Source organism: Anser cygnoides, chromosome 11, assembly GCF_040182565.1.
Source record: "Anser cygnoides isolate HZ-2024a breed goose chromosome 11, Taihu_goose_T2T_genome, whole genome shotgun sequence".
NCBI classification, from domain to species: domain Eukaryota; kingdom Metazoa; phylum Chordata; class Aves; order Anseriformes; family Anatidae; genus Anser; species Anser cygnoides.
Window position 1 is genome coordinate 1,777,369 of NC_089883.1, and position 22,453 is coordinate 1,799,821.

A 22,453-nucleotide genomic window follows, 5' to 3' on the forward strand; every position below is an offset into this window, starting at 1 on the left:
TGGTGTTGATTGAGGATCCCTACTAGCAATAACAAAACAAAACAGAGCATGTTTTTTTTCTCAGAAGCTTCTGTGGTGCCTCTCATCTCTCAAAGTTAAGATTTGCTTGTAGACTTCCACTTGGGGACCGTTGTGTTGGCTTGGTTTGTGAGACCAACGCTTACGAGTATGTAATTCACCTCTGGAACAGGTAACGATGTGAAGGTGACAGGACCAGTGAGATCTCCTCACACTCCCCAGAGGGACAGAATTTAAGCTAACTTCCTCCTCTGGGTTTCTTCTGCCCTCTGCCTCCCAGGTTTGCCCTGAGGACTGGTAACTCTCTGGGGTGAATTCTGTTTTTCAGTTTTGTTTCCGGTGCGGTGCTGAGCTCAGAGCATCTCTTTGCAGCAAATTCATCCTTCCAACAAACAAATCTACGCTAAGCAGGCTGACTGCTACCCTTTCTGTCACTTCTGTCTGGCTCACAGCTCCTCCCAGCTAAGCCAGCCACTTTCTGATGGCAGCCTTTGAAATACAGTGTTAAACAGATAAGGAAAGGCCCTATGTTTTCTGGCATGCTCAGATTTAAGGACCAGAAACTATAAAAACATACATAATGGTGCCCCTTTTCACTTTCTCAGCTTTTGGGGGAACCATCCTCAAGATCCTAAGAAACACTGCTGCTGTGATAGCCCATAAATGCCTAACAATAAACCTATAAATGCCAAACACTTTTCAATGAACTGAAGTAGAAGACTTATTTTTTCTGATGTCTACTGACTTAAGCATAATTATTACAACAGCTACAGATTTGTAGGTTTATAATATTTATCCCACTGTATAAGAAGAAGATAATTATGGCTCTACACCCAGGGTATCACTCTGTAGACCTTAAGCAGAAAAACTATCACTACCTCAATGATGACTTCAGACTAAGCTCTCCTGCTCTCACGGACGATTCCTCTCCCCAGCCACCGCACACCACAGCAGGGGCTTCGCCTGTGTGACTCCCAAGGCAACAGAATAACTGGAAAAAGAGCGGTTTTCTGCCAGACCTAAGTATGCAGCGTACAAATGAGCTTTGCGGAATCCGAAATGCATCAGAAACTAGTTCTTTGGGGGTTGCTAAAAAAGAAAAGACATTTCTCAGTGAAGCTGCTCCTTGACTGAGACCTGCAGAGAGATGCAGTCATGGACGGGCCGTGCGGCACTCTTGCATCCCCCAGAACCATCATGCCATTCCTCTAGTCAGAGTTGTTTCCTCCCTGCAAGATTGTCAAGGTATTATAAATTAAGAAACTTACCAAAGAGTATGTAATCTTCCCTGAAATAGCCTGCAGATATGTCACTGTACTAAATGTGTTTCAGATTTAATGAAGCTTTAATGTCCTTTTTAATTTTGCCTGTTTCTGTATCACCAGGGGTCGAGCAAGGCAATCAGCACTCAAGAGGGTGGTTTGGTTTAAAACTAGGAAAAACTCATTTGCTTATGAGTTGCACTGTATTTTCTTAATTAAATTTACTAAGTAAAATGGTTTAAGTTCAGCCAACCAATGACCTCCGTATGTAGATTTAGATTTATAAATAGTGTCACAGTTAAAGTAAAGAAAAAAAATAACCAAAAAACAAACAGATTAGAGCTTTACTAAAGGGATTTTTGTACTCTCTATCATCTGTCTCCAGGAAGTTATTTAAGCACATGCCCAATGCAGAACACAAAACACAAAATGTAAACTACTAAGTTAAAACACTATCAAAAACTCATCTCTGCATTTACATGAGGCAACTTAGAAACTTCATTTTCTTTTTAAGGCATTATAACCAAAATATAGTATTTCCATTCTCACTAGTTAGGGATAAGAACTGATCATTTTTTATGTAGCTCTGGATGTTAAGGAGGGGAGAAGGGAATGCTTAAACTTCAAGAAGTTGGTTCTCATTTCCCTATGGGTACCTTCACGCTACACCAGAACTGTAAAAAAAAAAACACCAACAAACCCTGCCATTTTAAAAAGGTGCAGTGAATTGCATTGCCAGCATGGTACAGAAATATAAAGGAGAATCAAACCATATCAGCAAGAATTATGTCAGAATAACACCTTCCTACATTATTTCACTTTAGAGCAACTGCATGCCTGTACAGTTTCTTTTATTATTATTATTATTGCTTTCTTAGACATAAACTAGCCCATCAGAGTACCTAAAACTCTCATCTTCACGGTGTTCAGTTAAGTTGTGTCCTGAAACGTGATTTGCACTGTGCAAGTACCTGATAGGCGCATTCCCCCGGACTTTGACAGAGGTGCAGATGGATGCACAAGGTGCACCATCAGGTTCGAAAACAATAATTGATTAACTGAGACATAAGTAATCCCCAATGAGTAAACAAAATGCAGAAGTACAGCGTGCATGCAGGCTGTTCTTTATCAAATTGTGTCAAAATATGCTAAAAAACACACAAGGGAAAGCAAAAAGAACACAAAACAGCCAATTTCAGTGCCTAAATCCTCTGTACTGAGCTGCTCTGAGAAGGGCTGGAAAGCAGCTCCAACCAGGCTCAACCTGTTTGCCGTTAAAAACATACATTTAATGTGCAGATAACAAAAGACAAAAATCAAAATGACTTTTTGAAATAACGTAATTAACCATTCTGGAACTGAAAATGGAAATCCAGAAATCTTCCCTCACAAACCACTTTCTCCACATCACTCTTTCAAAATGCTATTTGCTTTCCCAAATATCGTTAATAAGAATTACAGTAGCCACAGTCCTTATCCTGTTCAGAAAGTGACTGAAGGAAAGAAGTTCAAAACATATTTTTAGGACACTCAGGCAATAAAGTTTCCCACTTAGATTATTGTCTATGTTGTGCAAGTTGTTTTTTAATTTACAGTTATGCTGAAAAGCATGGGATGTTTTTATTCTTAATTTAGACACATTCCATGTTTCTCAGCATAACTGCAAATTGAAAATAAGCACTTACAATATCGCTAGTGATCTAGCTGAAGGAGGACTTTATAGTCTGAAATGTTCTAAAATTTGTTCTTAATTACCTTGTGCACATTTTACACAATTAAATTTCCATCTAAGGATTTTGCATTTAGATTGTGCACTGCAGTTAAACCCTCGTTTTATGGAAAAGCAGCCGCCACTGGAACATTCAGACACAGGAAACTTTAAAAATCAGACTTAACTACTGGATAACATAAAATTCCCTAGGTGAAATTTCATTCCAAGACCAATTTATACATTTCTCGATAGCTGGCTTAAAATCACCTGAAACTCTGCAGGGTATGGACCTTAATAAATATTAAATACCTCAAAAACTGCTCTAAGATTTTTCTTCCCCTCTAATATCAATTTCACTGTCCTCTTATTGCACAGTAAAAAAAAAAAAAAAAATCCAAAAGGATATAACAGCAATTTACCAGCGTTAAAGTGCTTCTGAGGTTAAACTGACAACAAAGAAGAACAGAAACACAAAGCATCTTGAAGTAGGGTTTCAATTAAATGTGCAGGATTTAGTAATGCAGGACGAAAAAAGAGTTACAAATTAATTTAATCTTCTGCCTATAGTTTGCAGCTGCACTCCAAAGTGTCTGGGGCTTAAGAACAAAGCCTTGAAAGGCCTCAGAGTGAGGAAAGCTTCAATTTTTAATGTATAACGCCATTAGCTGATAACTTGTGGAATCTGCGACCCCTGCGGAGGGGCATAAGTGCGGGTAACAGAGACTGATGAAGTGACATATTTGTTCATGTCGGGAACTATGAGAAAGAAGGTTATTACTAATACCGTCAGGCCCAACAGAAATATGCCCTAATAACCTTTGGGACATTTCTTGGCTGGAGCAGATGAGTTCAAGATCTCTCTACATAAAATATATTAAAAATCAAAGCCTAATTCACCTTAATTAAAGATAATTAGTTTCACTTTGACTTCTTTTAAATATGAACTATAGTAAATGCACTGCAAACTGAAGACCGCGTACAATCATGATTAAATTGCACATTTCCTCCTCTCCACAAGCCCCTTATATTAGCAGGCTTTTACCGTCGGTTCTTCAAAGGTGCTGCTCAGAATAGCCTTTTCTAAAGGGAAAAGTGTCTGGGGGTAAACGCGGCCCTTTCAGGCCCAACCCACGCAAATTGCCACACGCAAGATGCACACAAACGGGCCGCAAGGATTAATGAGGCTCCGTGCCTGAACTGGGATGCTTGCTGATTATTTGGCTGCTGGATTCAGACCCAACACCTACAGGAGCTGCTCTGCATCCCCCTTGGCACGGACAAGTTCGTGTTCGGTCCAGAGCATCTTCCCTCACACACCAATTAAACCACCGAGGAAGGCAGGCTCAACTGACCGGCATTTCTCTCGAATTTTTATTTGACTTTTTAAAAGTCAAAACAGCGATACCACACACTATAAGAATAGGGGATGTTAATATCACATAAACCTATATATTTTGTACACACCACTGCTGACGTTACCCTTTAATTGTCCATTCATCCGTCGGCTCAGGTAGAGAACCGCGTTATTTATTTGGCTGCTGCACAGACTGCCCGCAGTGGCCTAAGAGCAATTGCTGAGAAACATGATACATTGAGGTCTCAACCCGCGCAAACTGTACCTAAACTTACACTTTATTGCAGCTTAGTTCACAATCTTCACCTAATATAGGGTTACATCCCAGTGCAGCAAGCGGATAAATCATCCCGGAATATTACTCCGGCTAAGTTTAGCTGTGAGTGGAGCATATGTGCTTCCGAGTCACTGAAGCAAAGGCCCATAAAATACACTAATTACTGGAAGTTATGGTCACTGAGTGATTGATAGCGCTCTGCAAGGCAACTTCCCTCTTTTCAGCTATTCTGACGGGCCTCCTCCACCACAGAGCAATTATTAATTCATGACCCAACCCTCAGGCACTGGTACCTTTACTTCTAATTCCACTACCGCAACAACCGTGATGTAGCTGGACATTGTCTTTCCTCAGCCCAGTGGCCGCATGAAGGTGGCAGGCGTGGAAACTGAGCTCACGGCCACTGCTCTGAAGAGATTGCTCGAAATAGCTCAGGGAAAAAAAAAAAAAGAAAACAAAGTAGGCCAGCTTTTTCCTAGGAACAAGTTTTTGAAACATCATTCTGTACAGAATGATTAAAACTACATCAATAAGAATTCAAGTTATTGAGCAAAATTCTGCGTGTTACAGCTACTCTCAGTGGCTGAATGAAGTGTATAACAATTTATCCATACAAGTCAGAAACATCACACTACGTACAATCCTTAAAAATATTGAAGACCAGGATGAGGGCCATTGCAAAAAAGCACTTTTTATTTTCTTGCTTTCCATAATCTTAAATTAAAGATGTCTGCTACCAAACAATCACACCTATGCATTATCAGTGGTCCACTCAAATACTAACCTTATTTTGAGTGATTTGCAGTGACAAAGTAAACACCCTCTGCATCCAAGCACTGCTGGCTATCGGATGCCTGGGCGCAGAAGGGAGGGTAGTTTTTATTAGCTTAGAGAAGGTTGGAAAAAAAGTGCAAAAAAAGTGTGCACATCATACTGTATCTACTGAAATGTGCCTAGATCCAGCTAAAGTGTTCCATTAGTTTAACAACTTCTTCATTTCTCAGCATAGGAATGGGGAAATCAGGTTGGTGTTTTTCAAACGTTCGCTTAATGCCGACCTCATGCCTTCTGCTAGGAGCTGCTCATAGCAGCTCCACCAGCACCAGCAGCATCCCCACACTGGGGTCTCTCCCAGTCCCTCCAGTTGAAATGAGCCAATAAATTTCTGCTCAGTCCAAGCGCGTCGCACCACCAGCAGGGACAGTGGGCCCCAGCACTGAGACAATTATTTAGCTTTAATTCGCTTCTCCCAAGTTTTAGACCACAATAAATTCTCCTTAGCCCATTTCTATACTTTACTTTTAGACATGGCAAACTTGCATGCTGGCCATGGACAACAGCTCCAGCCTTCGAAGAAGTGCAGCCACCTGACTGACATTCACGTTGCTGTTAGGACCAACACAATGAAACTCTGGATTTGTGTCTTCAATTTAGAAGTGTATGTTCCATTAAAGATTATGTGTGAATTATATAAAAAGTTCTCTTACAAATCTCAAAAAGCAAGGACAACTCCAGTAAGAACTGCCACTTGACCTCATACCACCAAGCTTCGGGTCCCAGATCTCCCCCCACATCCATTTACCTGCTGTTGTTTAGGTTAGGGTGCAAATTTGATGGCAGCCCAACCATCACATCCACGCATAAGTGAGATCTTGCAGAAGACAAGTGGTCTGCAGGCCTTCCTGCCCATCAGCTCGCTATCCTGCAGGCCAGCTCGCAATCTTGATCTTTAACCATTACCACTTTCAGCGCTGATGATATGTGGCTGATCACATACTCTAACCTCTCCAGAAACAATTCTTCTGAAACCTCCTCTCCTTGACCAGATTATTTACATGTGCATCTTTACATCAGTTTTCTGCAGTTGAACAAGACTGAACAAGATTGAAGTGCTTTACGAGAACCATCTTAAAGCAGAGCTGCTTCTCGTCTAGCACCCTCTTCAAACGTGTTCCTCCTCTTTGCCTTCATGGTGTGAGTGTGCTCCTCTTGCACCTCCACCTGTGCTTCCAGCCCAAGTGTGCTGACGAGCCTGAGTCCATAATGTTGACATTAAAGGTAAAAAGTGCTAACCCCGCTCAGAAAATACATACGTGTACCTGAAACGCATGATGCAAAGCGTGTTTGCTGGATATATATATAAGTATTGGTTCCCTACATACGGGAATGCACGCCAAGTACTGAAAATCCCTAACATGACTGCTTGAAATATTGCTTAAAACAGCATCTTAACACAAATGTCACAAACAACCAGCAGCCCTTGAAAGCTCTTGCAAACACACAGGTAACGGAAAACTCCAGTGGCTACAGACTTGAAACTCTCATTCGGGGAGGTTTAACCATTTGTTTCTAACATTAGAACTGATACTGAAAAGCTGTTTTCCCCTGGAGGAGGGAACATTGATTATCTTTGCAAAAAAAGTCATTTTAAAAGGAGGCCTGAAACACAGGGAAGTAGGTGCTTTTCTCAGCAGAGCACAGCAGGAAGTAGGGACTAGGAGATGATACAAAAGGAGGAGCAGAAGTGTGAAAAAGGCATCGTCAGTCAACACAGGAGCTCATATTCCACTTCCAAAACCTGCTCGGTTTGTGGCATAAGCAAATCACTTTCATTTCCTGCATCTGCATGCAACTCCAGTTGCATTTCTGGGTAGAATATCTGACAAAGATCTGCAAGCCTGTTCTTTGCCTCAACAAACATCTCAGAACACAGCTCTACTCCCTTCCCTTCCCAAAACGCCCTTCTCCTTGCCTACCGCCATCTCCTCAGGGTACGTAGGAGACTCTGATCCTCAGTACCGCATCCAGAGAGAGCGAGTGCTCCTCAGCTGGCAGTCCTGAGGCAGTGAAATCCAGGGAAAAACCTGGAAGCAAGCTCCTGAAGAAGCAGGAGCACCTGAGAACTGGCCCTGCTGGGTCCAGCCAAGCCCTCCTCACCTACAGCAGCTGCTTACCCCCGGAGAAGTGGCCCAGCTGAAGGTAGCACCTCAAACATCACCTGAAGGCACCGCCGGACAGGGATGCTGCCTTAAAAAAATAACCAAGACTCACCGGATTGCAGCCATGTAGGGCAGGATTAGTGTAATATTGCAAAGTTACAGGAAATATTAGGCACTCTGATCTATCCTCCTGTGCAGGGCACAGTTTTTGGGTGCAGACTGAATCAGTTACAGAACACAAACAGCGCTCAGGCTCAGCCCAGTCAGTCTGGAGAGTGTTTTATGACTGAGTTATAAACCCTCTGAAAAACAGCTTTTATAATGAAAATGCTGACACAGTCTTCAGTGTAGTGACAGCAATGTCATTGGTTTAAATTGAACTTGCTTTGTCAACCCCAAAGCACTTAAATAAAATTACATCTAAAACCCTCAAGAAAACTGTTTATGATAAAACACTTTTAAACAGGTTTACAGATCAGGTATTAAACTTAATTCTCTTTAAAAAAAAATGAAGAAAAGAATGCAAACTCCCCCCAAAAATAAATAAATAATAACAATAATAAACTAGCAATATTTCTTATTTTTTTGGAAGACTGATGGGAAACTGAATACACTTAGACATCTGTTAGTTCAAAAGGAACAAGAATGCTCACTGTCTCCCCAAATTTATGTGGTACCCACATTTAATACTTCTCACACTCTGCTCACAACTTTTTGGGTGCAGTTTTCTTAACCCTCAAAAGTAACAGTGCAGTTTCTCATTACACATGGCTTTGCAGCAAAGAAATGCAAGACATCTCAAAGGCTCAGAAGAATATTAAAGAAAATGAGTAGCTTTACTTAGCTGCCATTTAATATTATCCTATGTCAAAAAAAAACCACAACCTTGCCAACTTGGTCCCATATGTTATTTCTTTCAAATCATCATGCTATAACTGTGCTAGCTTGAAGTTGTAGGGATCAGAGTATTACACTACTAAGTGGATTTTAAAATCCTACAGCAAATGCTAACTTCCCTTTTTAACAGCTCCATCAACAACAGCCTGAGTGTCTCCACTACCAATCCCCACGTCAATACAGTGTTACTTTAATGACAGTGACCTTGTGTGGCTCTTTGAGCATCTTTTTCACCTTTTTTGAGACATTTTTCTGAGCCACTGTCCTTGCTTTCATCATTTAACACATCACTCAAAACACTTCAATAAAACATAGCGATCACGTTGAAGAGAGGTCTCAGAGGACCAGATGACATACCAATTAACAAAGCACACAGAACCAAATTGTTTTGTACATCTGGTTCAGAAGACATTCGTGGAAAGTGAGAGAGTAAAAAAAAAAAAAAAAAAAGTTGAGAAGGTTTGAAAGAGGAGAAAAAATGCAAATGAAAGGAGTTTGCCTAATGCTGGATAGGATGTGAAATTCATCCTTTAAATCAAACTCATGACCAGCCAGGTTGCCTAATAATAAACCTAGGCTAAGCTCCAAATGTCTTGGTCTATGTGGAAAATCATCAAACTGCTGCTGCACATGGAAACACATCCTTTATTGAGCAAAGGAACCGGTAAATACTAGCTCCATATAACTTGCATTTATATCACTCTATTCCACTGTGAATCAGAATGAACACGACAGTCAAGTATTGATGTAATACACTCTCATTTTAGCCCTTTGTCAGACAGATTCATTTACAGAGCGTGAGTACGTTCTGAATCTCTCCCAAAATTGTGAGGACTCTCCAGTATCACAAGCCATTGAAATCTGCAGTAAAACAAATTAACAGCACTGCATCCCCTGTGACACTTGAAAGTATGTCATTATCATATATTCCGAGTTAGCTTCAGACTTGGAAGAAGATTTACAAGATCTGAATACAATGATTCAGCATTAAATATTTTCAATTTGGTTAAAGCCTATTTGGCAAGGAATTTATTGTTTGAAAACATGAGAACAGTCCTAGAGAGCTTTCAGGCTACAAAATATGAGATTTGCTTAGATGCAGAATGCCAGCACCGAGACAACTTGACATCTATCTTATCTTCTGCTAAAAACATCAGTTGTACTTCACCAAAAAGAAACAAAAAGGATCTCAGCCAGTAATGGTGACCATAATCCCTATCCCTAGTGCACTGATAGAAAGAAGCCAACAGAGCAGAGCTTGTCCAGCATTCATGCTGCCATTGGGCTAAATGGGACCCAGCTTTGCTCCAAGCAGGGCAAAGTTCTTTCACAACACTCTCCTAGGGTTGAAAAAGTCTCCCGAGAGCATCCTGTGCGTGCTGATAAGGCTACAAGGATTTGGGGCTGCAGCTGGCTTGTTTGTGACCAGCCTGGCCCCGCATGAAGCAGGCTGTGGAAATGCATACACCCTGCTGTCATCACCAGAGCAAACTGTCCCTTCTCCCGGACCACACCAAGCCAGACCTGACTTTATTTGTCAAGACACTATCATAGCATAGGCATTTCTACTCAACTTACACACTCTACGTTATCCCCCCTCTACACAATCATCCATTTTACAAGTCCTCGAAATTTATGTTTTAAAAAAATCCCAGAGTCCTAAGCAAAAACAACCCACCTTTCTCTTGAAATCCAAACTAGCCTTGCTCTGACCAAACTTACAGGTTCTCATGATTGCATTCTCTTTGAACTGCTTCATTTTGACAAGACTTTTTCCAGTTTGAAACTATCTTTGTGAGAAACCTTTCTACGAGTGAACACTTCAAATCAAACACTTGATTTAATCATGCAGGGAGAGGTTCACACCACCGTGCAAGGATTTCTGCTGAGATATCGCAAAGGCATTACCCAGCCCAAACCTTGAATCTGCATAACCCTCTTTTAACCCTAATAATAAGACTCTCTATACTGGTCTATAACAACGAAATACAGAAATAGTCATCTTTAATGCCAGAAGTGTAGAAAGCATGTAGCAGCATCCATGCACCAGGCCCTACTTTTAAGTCTCAGGTGGAGTTTTGATGGAGGGCTCAAGACTGTTGCATGGTTTGCGCAGAGGCTCTCTGTATCTTACTGTCCTGAACTCTGTAAGAACAAATCCATTCTAAATACAGCCAAGACTTTTAGCAAGAGTTAAAGGCATGCATGTATAAAAGAGCAGACAAAGACTATGTTAAAATATTTTGATGTTAGCTTTCATTCGATTCTTCCAACGTGCACAAACAAATGACAGATATTTGCATACCTCCATGAAGGAAATCCCTAAACTCCAAACGTCCGAATGAATCCCATACTGCTCTCCTGAAATCCGCTCAGGCTGCAAAGAGAAGGAAAGAAACATCTTGAGCCTAGTGAACAAACCCGTCTACTTCTTACACAAAAGCTAATTCAGGGCAAACAAATCAACTGAGAAAGTGCAAAGAATCTTAAAGCTCACCAGGAAAGCTGGCAGAGAGCAAACACACCACTCAAATGTATTTTATTTCTTTATTTTTGCCTCGCTTCGGCGAGAGCAAAGGACTCGGTTATGCTGAGCCTTGGGCCATGTATTGCAAAGCTGGCCTTGGCATTTGTGCTTGGGCCGCTTTATCCAACAAAAAAAGCCAATGACGTGCACATGCGCAGCAGCACACAAGGTCAAGCTGTAAGAGTCCATCAGTGGCACACATCTATTTCTGCGCTCAGACACAGCAGTAAGGTACGCTAGGAAAACAAACTCCTCGTGTTGAGTCCACAGGTTGGGCAGCAACCATGGTTTAAAAGGCAAAGTTACTGAAGCCAAAATAATCAATGAAGTCACGTGCCAGCAATTCTATTTTACATATTTTTAACTTCATTTTTGACCCACAGAAAAAAAGACTTCACTCAAAACTATTAATAGGAAGTTTAATGCCTCATGAAATAGAATGCTGTAAAATATAGCTGCTAGTTTTTACTTGAAAGCTACCATTTCAGCATTTCCAAGGTCAAGTACAGCATGAAATGTAACAATAAAAGGCTCCATGAGACTTCTCTCCCCACTGTGCTGTTAATGCACCTGTCTAGCCCAACCACCTACACCGCACTGGCTGTATTTTTAGTCTTTAATAATCCAGAGACCTTTTTTAGAAAACAAACTCCCAAATTAGTGCCAGTCCAATGTGTTTTCAGACGTTTACTCTGCACTGCTAATCCCAGGTCAAGAGCTTTTATTGCAGCCTGACTGTTAAGTAAAAGCAGTGCTGCCCAGTGCAGAAGGGTAGCCCTCAAATGTCATAACCTAAAAAAAAAAAACAGAAAAAAAATGAAACCGGAACGGATTTTTTTTGATGGAGCCACCAAAAAATGTGGTGGTTGTTTTTTTGGTTTTAAATTTTATTTTTCTTATTAAAGTACATCACCGTGAGCCTTCGTAAGTACGATTAGCCTAAGCCGAACGTATTTTAGAAATGTTTGCAATGGTATCGCACAGGGATATGATTTTTGAGAATCCTTTTGTACTGACAAAGATCCTTGCAGGGATGCAGACATGCAGGCAAAACCGTACAGCCAGGGATGTGTCTGCCTTTACAAAACAAGGTGGAACCACCTATCCCAACCAAGCACGAGTCGAGGATGCTCGCTGAGCTTTGCGGTGCCGGCGAGGCCCCAGCCCCTACAGAGCCACCGAGCCAGCCGCACAGCTCAAGGGCAGCAGTGGGACAGCTCAAGCTTCAAACACCAATTTATACACAGAACTGATGTATTCAAAGAAGATAGTGGCAAGTAAATCATGCCCATTTAAACAAAAAGTTTAGTTGCGTGAATTTCTCTTTTAAAAGCACGGAGAAGAAGATGGAAATTAGAATGATGCGTGCACAAACTAAAGCGCGCAACGCACAGATCGCCCTAACGATCCCCAGCTCACAAAGCCTTTCTGTTAAGGAGTTTCGCAACTCGTTACCTTTTTTCATCCAAAAGTTGTGTTTGTTTTTTTTTCCCCTAGTGATATAGTGATATTTATCACCTACAGTAGATGATAAAGTGATTTTAAAGAAACGTGTTTTTGATGTAAATTTCAATTTCTCAATTAGAAAAAAATTTAAAAGATACCTCAATTTTTTGATGGTTTCAAATTCCGTCCTGGCCCCCCAACCAGGCAGACACACCAAAGCTTATGACCTTCAATATATTTTGATGACGTAGTCATTATAGTTATACATTTCATGACGACAAACCATGAATTCAGTGGGCAAAACAATTTTAACAAAAGAATTCAGATCAAATACGTTTTAGCTTAAACTTCTTTTTCAATGTATAGATGAATGTATCACAGTCATCCATAAAGGAGAAGAGAAAAAGTAATTTATTTAATGCACACCTGGGAAAGAGAACAGTAATCTTGACTTGTACACTAAAAGCATAATACAATTTAATTATTAGATCTGCTTAAGACCACATTAAGACTAAGAGTGGTGTGGGAGAAGTTGATTAATTTGAAGCTGTTTATTTGTTTGAATCACTATGTTCCAGTTATTTTACAGAACAGAGGCATAGAAATCAGCAGGCTTACTAGCAAATGTAGTAATATATATGACCAGATTTAAAAAAATAATAATATTTTTATGCACATAATATTCTGATCACAAAGGATAGCCCAAGTCTTTCTAGGATGGTGGCGTAAGTGTTTCAGAAGCCACATAATGGGTACACCTTGACTAGAAAAGCACTTAGCAAATAAATGGACACCCTGGGATGCTTTCTCCTCACAAGAAAGTAAGGAAAAATACCTGAAAGCGATTAAAGGTCATGGATTTCTCTCTCCTATTTTCTGAGGTTTGAAAAACACAAGTGTAGACCATTTTGTATTCCTGTTTGCATTTTGCATTTTTTCTCTCTTCTAAAACAAGCTGATGCTGATTTTTTCCTCGTCAACATTACAACATAGTTTGTTAAAAAAGAACTGCCGTGACCAAAAATAAAAGACAGTTATTTAATGCTTCAGTGTAGAGTGTTATTTAAATTTCTACCTCTGCTAAATGAAGAACCAAAATTATTCTAATTAATCTGACTAACGAAGAACACAGCCTAACTTTTGTACAACAGGCATTCTCTGTTGACTGAAATTTATATAGAAAAGTGAAATGCACTGATGGCTTCTTACGTATGGTATGAACATCACACAGTTTAGTGGCCTGGTATTATTATGGTGGACTGGCTCTCTTTGTTCCCTGCTGTTGCAATGCATTAAAGACACCTGAAATATATGAAAGAAACACTTTTCCTGTACTACTCTTCCATATCAGCAAGACCTGTAGCTGTCAGAGAGCTGCTAGGTGAGCACAGGTAGGAAAGGAACTGTTTTGTGACACACGATTACGCTGAGGGTGGGGGGAGAGGAAGTTTGGGAATCGATTTAGAATATGTCCTCCATTACATAGAGCAAGACTGAACAAATACTTCTATTTAAATGTTATTCCTACATAAATCCACTTACCGCCATATAAGCATTTGTTCCAACATACGTCTTGGCTATAGAATTCACCAGCTATCAGACAAAACAGTCTGTTAGAACAATATAAAGATAATGTGGAAATAAAATGGGCAATTATTCCTCATTTAACCTACAATCATCATTCCTATAAATCAACTAAAAATTATGGAAAAGGGAACAAATTTATCTGCGAAGGCATTAAAAATGATTAAATCTCTCTTTTGTTTTGAATGAGAGTTCCAATTTAAGCAAGCGCTGCATTACGGTTTATGGCAGATAACCTTAAACAATTCTGTTAAACAGGATGCTTAGCGCTTTAGTACCCCAAACTAGTCTGATATAAAAAGTCAATTTGAAGTAGGATTGAACGCGCTCATTTTTCAGTCAGCTGGCTCAAGATGTGAATAAAGCCACATTCATCTCTTGAATGCAATGAGCACTAAATACGCTGGAGGGACAACAGGCTCTGACAAGTTATAATACCAGGCTGACCTTCTCTTTGGTCCTCGTGTTTGGCTGAGAGTAAAGGTGCTGAAATTCAAATCAACATCACAGCAAGCTCATGGGTCACTATCCGAGAAGTTCTCCAGGGAGGCCCAAAATGGAAATTAATTAAAATTTGTGCTGCACATTGTAAAAGCCCACCACTATTGTTACTCCCAATATTAATTTTTATTGTGGGCCAGTTGGGCTCCCCAGACGCATCTCTCGTTCTGCCCTCCCTTTTGTCTGGCCAAAACGCTTTCATATCAAAGCTGCATATCAATGAAGTTTGCTATTCGTAAGTAGTAATTACAATATCAGCAGTTTTTACTGTCATTAAACAATGAACAATCATATTCAGATGAAGAAAAGTCGCCCAGAGATTAAAAATGAATAGCGCTCTCCCAGCAGAGGGGAGCTTGCTGGGGCCGCCCGCCTGGCGCCAGGTGATTTGGGCATCAGGGAGCAGGAGGGTATCTGAGGGGGCATTACCTGGGTGCTCACCCCGAAGTCACACAGCTTCACCTGCCCCCGCGTGTTCACCAGCATATTCGACGGCTTCACGTCTGTTGGGACAACACCGGATTTCATTTACGTTATCCTGGATACGCATCGCACATACAGAGATCGTAACGAGTATTGGCATGGTAGATTTTAATAGAATCGTCGGCACAATAATCATGAGCGTGATAGATTTTAATAGAAAATATTTCAAAGATGCATTTCAAATGCAAGCTCTGGTTGGTAACAGGCATTAGCAGAGGTGACATTACATCTACCGCAGGTGACGCCAATCTAGGAGGAGCAGCAAGGGCGCTGAAGGATGGGATCCCGAATTCAAAGCCATCTTGACAAATTCGCAAATGAGACTGAAATAATATTCAATAGGGACAAGTGGAAGTGCCACATTTAGACGGGGATTAATTGACTGCATAAATACCAGATAAACCAACTGCCTGGGGCGGAGGCTGGAGTAGGGCTGCGAAGAAGGACCTGCAGGTTGTGGCAGGACGCGGAGACAGGGAGGGGACAAACTCCAAGCTCCCAAATGCAGAAAGGTCTGATACAAAAGAGTGGAAGGGAACAACCTGTGTTGCAGAGGATGAACAGGCTAAAACCCACTGGAGGGTATGTTGTTGTTGTTGTTATTATTATTATTATTTTAAGGTTTATGGAAGAAATAAGCCATATGCAAGTCAGAAAACTAAACCCTGGGATTTCCTAGAAAAAAGCTGCTACCTCCGGACACTTTAGGAATGACCAAGAAGCAGAGGCGCAGGCAGTCAGCCTGCCGCAGCGCTAAGGAACGGCCAGGCTGAGCTTTCACAATTCCTCCCGGCGCCGTGCTTTGCATTAGTGCAATTAGCCCTGCCTCACCCTTCCTCCAGCAGCCTTTCCTTAATTCCACATAGGGACAAGAGTAGATCTTAATAGTCTTAAAACAAAGAAACAAACAAACAAAAACCCACCACAACAACAAAAACCAATGCTAAGTATGCCATACAGACGTCTGCATGTAGGAACACAAAGCACAAACACGTCCAAGCCTTCTCCTGCCGCAGCAAGGTGCCCGTTGCAGCTCTGCCCTTCTGCACAGCCCTTTTTGAAGGTACGGGCTTCCACCTCCACAGGCTCCTACTGCAAAAACAGGCTCCGATCACCCCGTTTTGGAGCTTTTACAGAGGCTGGCTGCCAGCAACGCGTTAAAATGATCGCTAATCCCGCTCCTGCGCGTAAAACTTCAACACGCACCGTAAAGACAGATTGCAAGTGCAAAGATGTTATCGCTGACCCCCCTCTGATGTCAAAAGAAGTTGGTAGGCTTCTGTTGCGTGCTGTAAAACCGATGTGCAGATAAACTGCTAAACATCCAGCCTAACTGTACGGCAGGAGACGTTGAGCATCCTTCTGTGCCAGGGCTGCCAGTGGGAAGGCAAAATGGGCACGATACGGCCGGGCTGCGGCTCGGGAAGATGAGAGCGCAGCGCCTCAGCCTCATCGCTGCTTTCTTCTGTCATTACGGATTAAAAGCACTAGCTCGTATCTTTGCCTTCTTTAAAAGTGAACACTAGTTGGGTGCAGATGGATGAAACCCAACTAGAAAGGAACCTAATTTTGTTTATCATTAAGTTTGCCTTTCTTTAGCAGATGTCTTCTGGTACCACAGTAGCTGGCTTAATTTGTCTCTGTAATGTAAAAATGTATAACCTCAATTAACAAGCTGATTAAATGCTTTCCTATACTTGAGCTAAAAATCCAGTTTAAAAAGGGGGAGCATTCAATAACACTTTATACAGCTTAACTGAGTCTGTATGTTTAAGTTAGGCATCAATACTGGTAGTGCATTTTGCAATTCCCCCCTAAAGCCAAAAGAAAAATCAGTCCCAAGCTCTTCACCACGTTACAGCATCAACAAAAGTAAGTTTGGGTTCCTTGACCTCCATTTCAACTTTAGAAATTCAATCTGCATGCTGCATTTTCTTGGGATTTTTACCTACCCCCCCATCCCAGGTGATGGGACAAAATACTGCCTGAGAGCAATCCATGCACCAAATCCGTCACACGCTTCCCAACATTTTAGGAATGTTTTGTTCTAACGAAAACTTCAGGAAGACTCTGACATTTGCTTCTGGCAACCACTCAGCAGCACACTCCTCTCTGGAGCCAAGTGGCTTTGCTAAGTGCAGCGAGACACGCACAGCACATCAGCGGGCCCTATCCTGCACCCTGACACCGCAAGCAGCAGCCCTGCCGAACCCCGGGGCCACCCAGGCACCGCGCTTGTGCAGTTGCTGAAATTACAGGAAATACAGGGCATGCTGACGTTCTGAATTATGAGTCCAGCTGTTTACACTACCAACACTTTTAAATGAAAATTGCAGTGTAAGTACAGGTCCTTGCTTTTAATACTAAAGGATCTAACAAAAATCATCAGCAACCAAATGAACGCAAGCTCCCTCCAGCCACCACCTTGTGCAACAGGGGCTCTGCAGCCCTCCTCGCGCCTTCCCTGGTGTCACATCCCACGTGGCAGCAAGCTGATATAATTTAAACCCATCTTTCATTCATTAAGCGTTGCTTGATCCTAAAATCCTTCTAAAACTTAAAAAAAAATCAAAAAAAAAAATAAGGCAATAGGCAACCGGCCTGTAAAGGAACCAAATGCAGGTTAGGGACTCTGCTGAGCAAGCTGCAGCAAAACGAGCACTGCTAAGAACAAACACTATCTGTCTTTGCAGCACAAATTAAATAGCACTACAAATGGAGAATTTAAGCAAATATTTGCTATAAATTCCAATGGTTGTGTTGGTTTCCTCCAGAAAAAAAAGGAAGTGACAACCCTAGACAAAACTGTCACTTCGGAAAGTGTCTCATATTGAAAGTAGGGAGGAAAAAAATCACCCCATCAGGAAATTAGCCTTTTTGTTCATAAACTGCTTCAGTTAATGGGTTAAATATTTTTTGGTTTTGGAAAACAAATGTGCATAAATAATGTTCTGCACCATCTGCTTGTGATTAATATTACTGTTTAGAAGTGAAAGAATTTAAACAAGAGCCAAAAGGGGTCATTATGCTCCCATTACCAGTGCTTGCTTAATACAAATGATTTCTATGAAGCATCATTATGGAGGATGAACAAGTTCTCTTTATGATCTAACTCGTTTCACCTCTCTGCAGATAAATGGGACCTCCAAGCTCTTACTTACCAGTAAACAGAACTGTCAGAGGTTCAGCTTTCTGAACACCAAACATTTCAGTCATCTTGGTTTATTGAAAAGCGAACAGATTAATGATCGTAGGGCGAAAAACAGATTTCTAAAAGCTATCTCTTGACTTCTTCTGTGATTTAAAAATATAAGACTGCAATATTCTAGATTCAAGGGAGAGGAGATACAAAAGAGATTTTAACTGCTCACAGAACATGACTATTAACAAAGTGAAGCTGCCGGAAGAATGACAGCATTTTCTTGCCAAAATGACCTCACCAGCATGCTTCTTTCAGAGGTCACGATTATTATTACTATTAGTATTTTGAAATAAACACAATAGTTCATGAGTGTGCAGCTCTGTGCTTAGCTATACTCACATATATAGGTATATGTGTATATGTACACACACATATGCCCTATTATCTTTGTTTGCACTTCATTATATGTAACACTAAAGCCGATTAATTCTCACAAAGCTAAGAAGTGTGACGGGGGAGCGACTGGATGTCTTTGGTGAGATCTCCTGCAAACTGCAGCTCCTGCTGAGAAGACAGAACACTGATGTCCACCGTGCCCGTCCCTACCTGGCAGCCCTCCTCCAGCTCGCTTAAACCAAAACAAAGGAGGATTTGAAAACGCTTCTGTGGGAATAACGCAGGAAGAGAGCACCTGAGTGATGCAGGAATCTCTCGTCATAGATTGCCATGCAACCAGCAGGCAGTTCAGGAAGGTCTACAGATCAACTCTGCCCAACCTCACGCATCACAAACCAGAAAACACTTCCCAAAGCTCTGCTACAAACTTAAAACCTGCTCAGAAACCCCAGTCCCAAGACCAGTGCAACATATACCAGTCCCTAGTATGTACACACTGACGCATACAAATACAGATCAGTACAATTAAACACAAGTGGGTAACATTTATTTCAAACATTTCTTTTAATAAGAAGGTGTGAACTGAGAAAAACATACTAGATTAAATGCATACGGTCTATACTTATTCTTGAACTTAACAGATTTTGGTTCGTCTTTATACAAACTTTGACTTTGTACATGATTAGACTTGTTTAATTGCTAATTCTGTTTTAAATCTAAGTTAATTTCTCATTACCCTTCCATTTCTACTTCTTATCCTCTGGGGAAAAGAGCACACTTATCATTGGGACATTCTCACATCTTCCAAAGAAGTGGTGTAGGTGTTAATCTTTTGTTTACGTTTGATGTGGGTGTGATGACTATGACTACAGCTTTGCGTTTATTAATATGCACGGCTATCACCTCATTAGTTGCAAGGTATGTTTTGAAGTTAAGCTGTAATATTTGCTGAAATGTCTGATCTGGAATAAAAGACTTGTTCATTGTGTTTCCTTTGCTTTAATCCATGCTCTAGTCACAAATCTGTCGTTTGCTGCACGGCATTGCACAGCTTCTTCACGATGATTGCTTCTCCACCTTAGTTATCACCACCACAGAAATTCTTGACTTCTTAGCCTATACGAGCTTCCCACACAGCCTGCTTTACGTGTGACAGCAAGGAAGTCAGGGTTACATTTTCTTTCATTTACCTCTGATGCATTAAAACCAGTAGGCAGCTGAAGGAGATTACCCCGAGAAACCAGCATCTTCCTGGCACTGCATTGCTCTGTCCCCTGCTCTGCACCTTGCATTAACTGTTTTATATCAAAGCGCACACACGCATATACACACGTGCGCATACTGAAAAAACAAGCCCCTGAGGAACCACTGCCGGACTCTGGAATGGTAGTTATCCCATATATATATATATATATGGGATATATACACACACACACATATATACACCCCTTCTGCAGTATTGCTCTCACCTTGGTCAACCCAGTAACAGACCAAGGCCAGAAAACTCTGAATTGTTAAAAAAGATCAATTTCTGCACTTTTCTTTAGCCAACAGCAAGGACCATACATAATTTACGACAAAAGCAATAAAATGTTACAGGTACAGTATTTATGCTTGACCACAATGCTCCCTCCAAATCGTATTCAGTAGGTGGCCACAGCCTCTAATGAAAAAGATTCAAAAGAGAAGAAATTTCAAACTAGCTTTTCCTTTCTGGGTGCTATAAAAGCACGACAAGGACTGTGCTGCCTACTCAGAGTGACACCCAGCCACGGACGTTCCAGATACTTTTTCTTTTCTTTTTACTCTGACATTTGCTGTGGCAGCTGTGGCATCTAGATTGTACATCCTCTTGCTCAGAGTAGATGGAGCTGTTAAGTCTCAGCATCTGGCAACATTCAGGCTAATAGATTAAATGTTTAAACCACCATCAGAAACACAAGGCCTCACTTCGTGGGCTCCCAAGTGGATGAAGAACCAAAGGACGTCTGAGCCTAAGCTCCAAGGTGGGGCAGGACCTCAATACCTACTGGTAATTAGCGTTTCCTATTAATTTGTTCTTCCCACCCAGAGCACGGACTTCTGGATGCCTCTGCAGAGGTGCCCAGCTCCTTGCACGGACCGCACCAGGACATGGGGCGCCTCACCCAGGCATTTCCCAGCACCTCGCCAAAGCCTGGCACCTGCTTTTCAGCCACTCCAAAACTCCCCAGAGGAAACGGCCTTACCTATTTGGGTCCCGACTTAAAATTTTCTACTTGTCTCCCTACTTCCACTTCTCTTTCAATCACAAACGACGTCGGTTACTGCACGCTCCAACTGTGCACAGGGGCTGAGTGAGCAGATGGGTTAAATTAAACAGTATCGTTGGCGACATTAGGAGCCGGAGCTGTTACTTTCAGACACTTTAGAAACATTATAAATGTAATGAGTTTCTCCTTCTCTTTTTTATTTGGGGAGCGGAGTGGGGGAGAAAGGGCTTCTTTGTTCTTTAAACATCATTTTCCACTGCTTTCCGAACTGACATTGGTTTTTAAAGTTCTAGCGCATTTCACCACAATAGACAATGTATTTTAAACAAAAACTAAAAACACTAAAAGCAAGAAATACGTGAGAAGCTAAAAAAGCAAACCAAACCAAAAAACAAGGTAACTTCAGGAAGCAGAACAAACAGCAAAAACCTAAAAATGGTCTGTTATGCCCACGCAAGTTTAAAGTTTCTTTAATTACACGTGACCATCTTAAGGACAACAGGTGACAATTTTAGAGATGTGAGACTCTAGCAACGCTTGTGGATGCCGTGTGAGATTTCTGAAGTACAGAAGAAAATTCATTACCTATCTTCTAGTTTCAAAGGTAGTCAAGCATTTAATGATCCTTGCTGATTGTGAAAATTCCACTTGGCACCTGTTTGCAACCCTAAGCATCTAAATCTCTACAAAATTCATTCCTCTCTTTAGTCTATTGTATGTAGGGGAGGAGGAAGGACAATAAAAAGAGAACAGCAGTAAAAATATTTCATCAAAGAATCTGCAAGGCTAATGAGTGAGATTCATTCTGCTTAACTCCACTGGAATCCAACCAGATGTTAGTTTGGTCTACTGTCTCTGCTGAAAGCGTTGTTAAAATAAAATAATGTGGTATTTCACTGAAAAACAGACAACATCTGTTACTCACCTCTGTGTAAAATCTTTAGACTCCATAAATAGGTAAGGCCTTTCACAACCTGTATTCAAGAGAAACAACAACAATACATATTAAAAAGTATGAAATGCTACAAATCTCATCTGGCAGCAGTTGTTAAAGACCCGACATCCAATGAAGAGTGGAGTCAAGACCATGAAAAGGGGAGACAAAACATCTCTTCCAAAGGATTACAGCCACAGATGAACCTCTGATGGAAACTTGCTGCAGATTACATGACAGTAGGTTCTTTGGGAACACATGAATAAACTTCTTCCCAGGTCGTCTTGAAACAAAAGTAACCCAATGAAATTAAAGGTCAGAAAACAAAAACCAAAAACATTTCTAGCATCACATTTTACTGCCTTTCTTTTATTTGCCCTGGCCCCCATCATTTGCTACATCTATACTTTCTCCCCTCCCTTACTTCCCATGTTTTTTATTTATTCCATGCAAATGCTGAACACTACTTCTTCAACTGCAGAAATTATCTTATTCTTCATATTATTTATGGACCAAACATGAACCTTACCGAAGGTTTTGGTTCTGTAAAGTAACTAAACCCCGATACTTCTTGCACTTTTAACACTATTTTTTTTCTTAGATTTACTTTTTCTAGGAGCCCAGAAAACTAACAAGATCCAACAAACAATTCTACTTCTGTTTACTTTTTACCCAAACCATCTCTGCTGTCTCAGCCAGCCTTTTTAATACAGCAATTTTTTTTTTTACA

General features: G+C 41.1%; 1 protein-coding gene across 4 annotated transcripts in view; it reads right to left on the bottom strand.

Annotated features, from left to right (window-relative positions):
• The window catches only part of MAP2K5 (mitogen-activated protein kinase kinase 5), a 129,520-nt gene that overhangs the window by 50,135 nt on the left and 56,932 nt on the right, over window positions 1–22,453 (bottom strand). For all 4 annotated transcript variants that reach the window (XM_048046212.2, XM_048046214.2, XM_048046213.2 and 1 more), the window contains exons 13-16: window positions 21,715–21,763; window positions 14,946–15,019; window positions 13,974–14,024; window positions 10,764–10,835 (exon numbers count right to left, since the gene is read on the bottom strand). In XM_048046212.2, coding sequence (XP_047902169.1) covers window positions 10,764–10,835; window positions 13,974–14,024; window positions 14,946–15,019; window positions 21,715–21,763 — 246 coding nt within the window. The remainder of the gene's footprint in view (window positions 1–10,763; window positions 10,836–13,973; window positions 14,025–14,945; window positions 15,020–21,714; window positions 21,764–22,453) is intronic.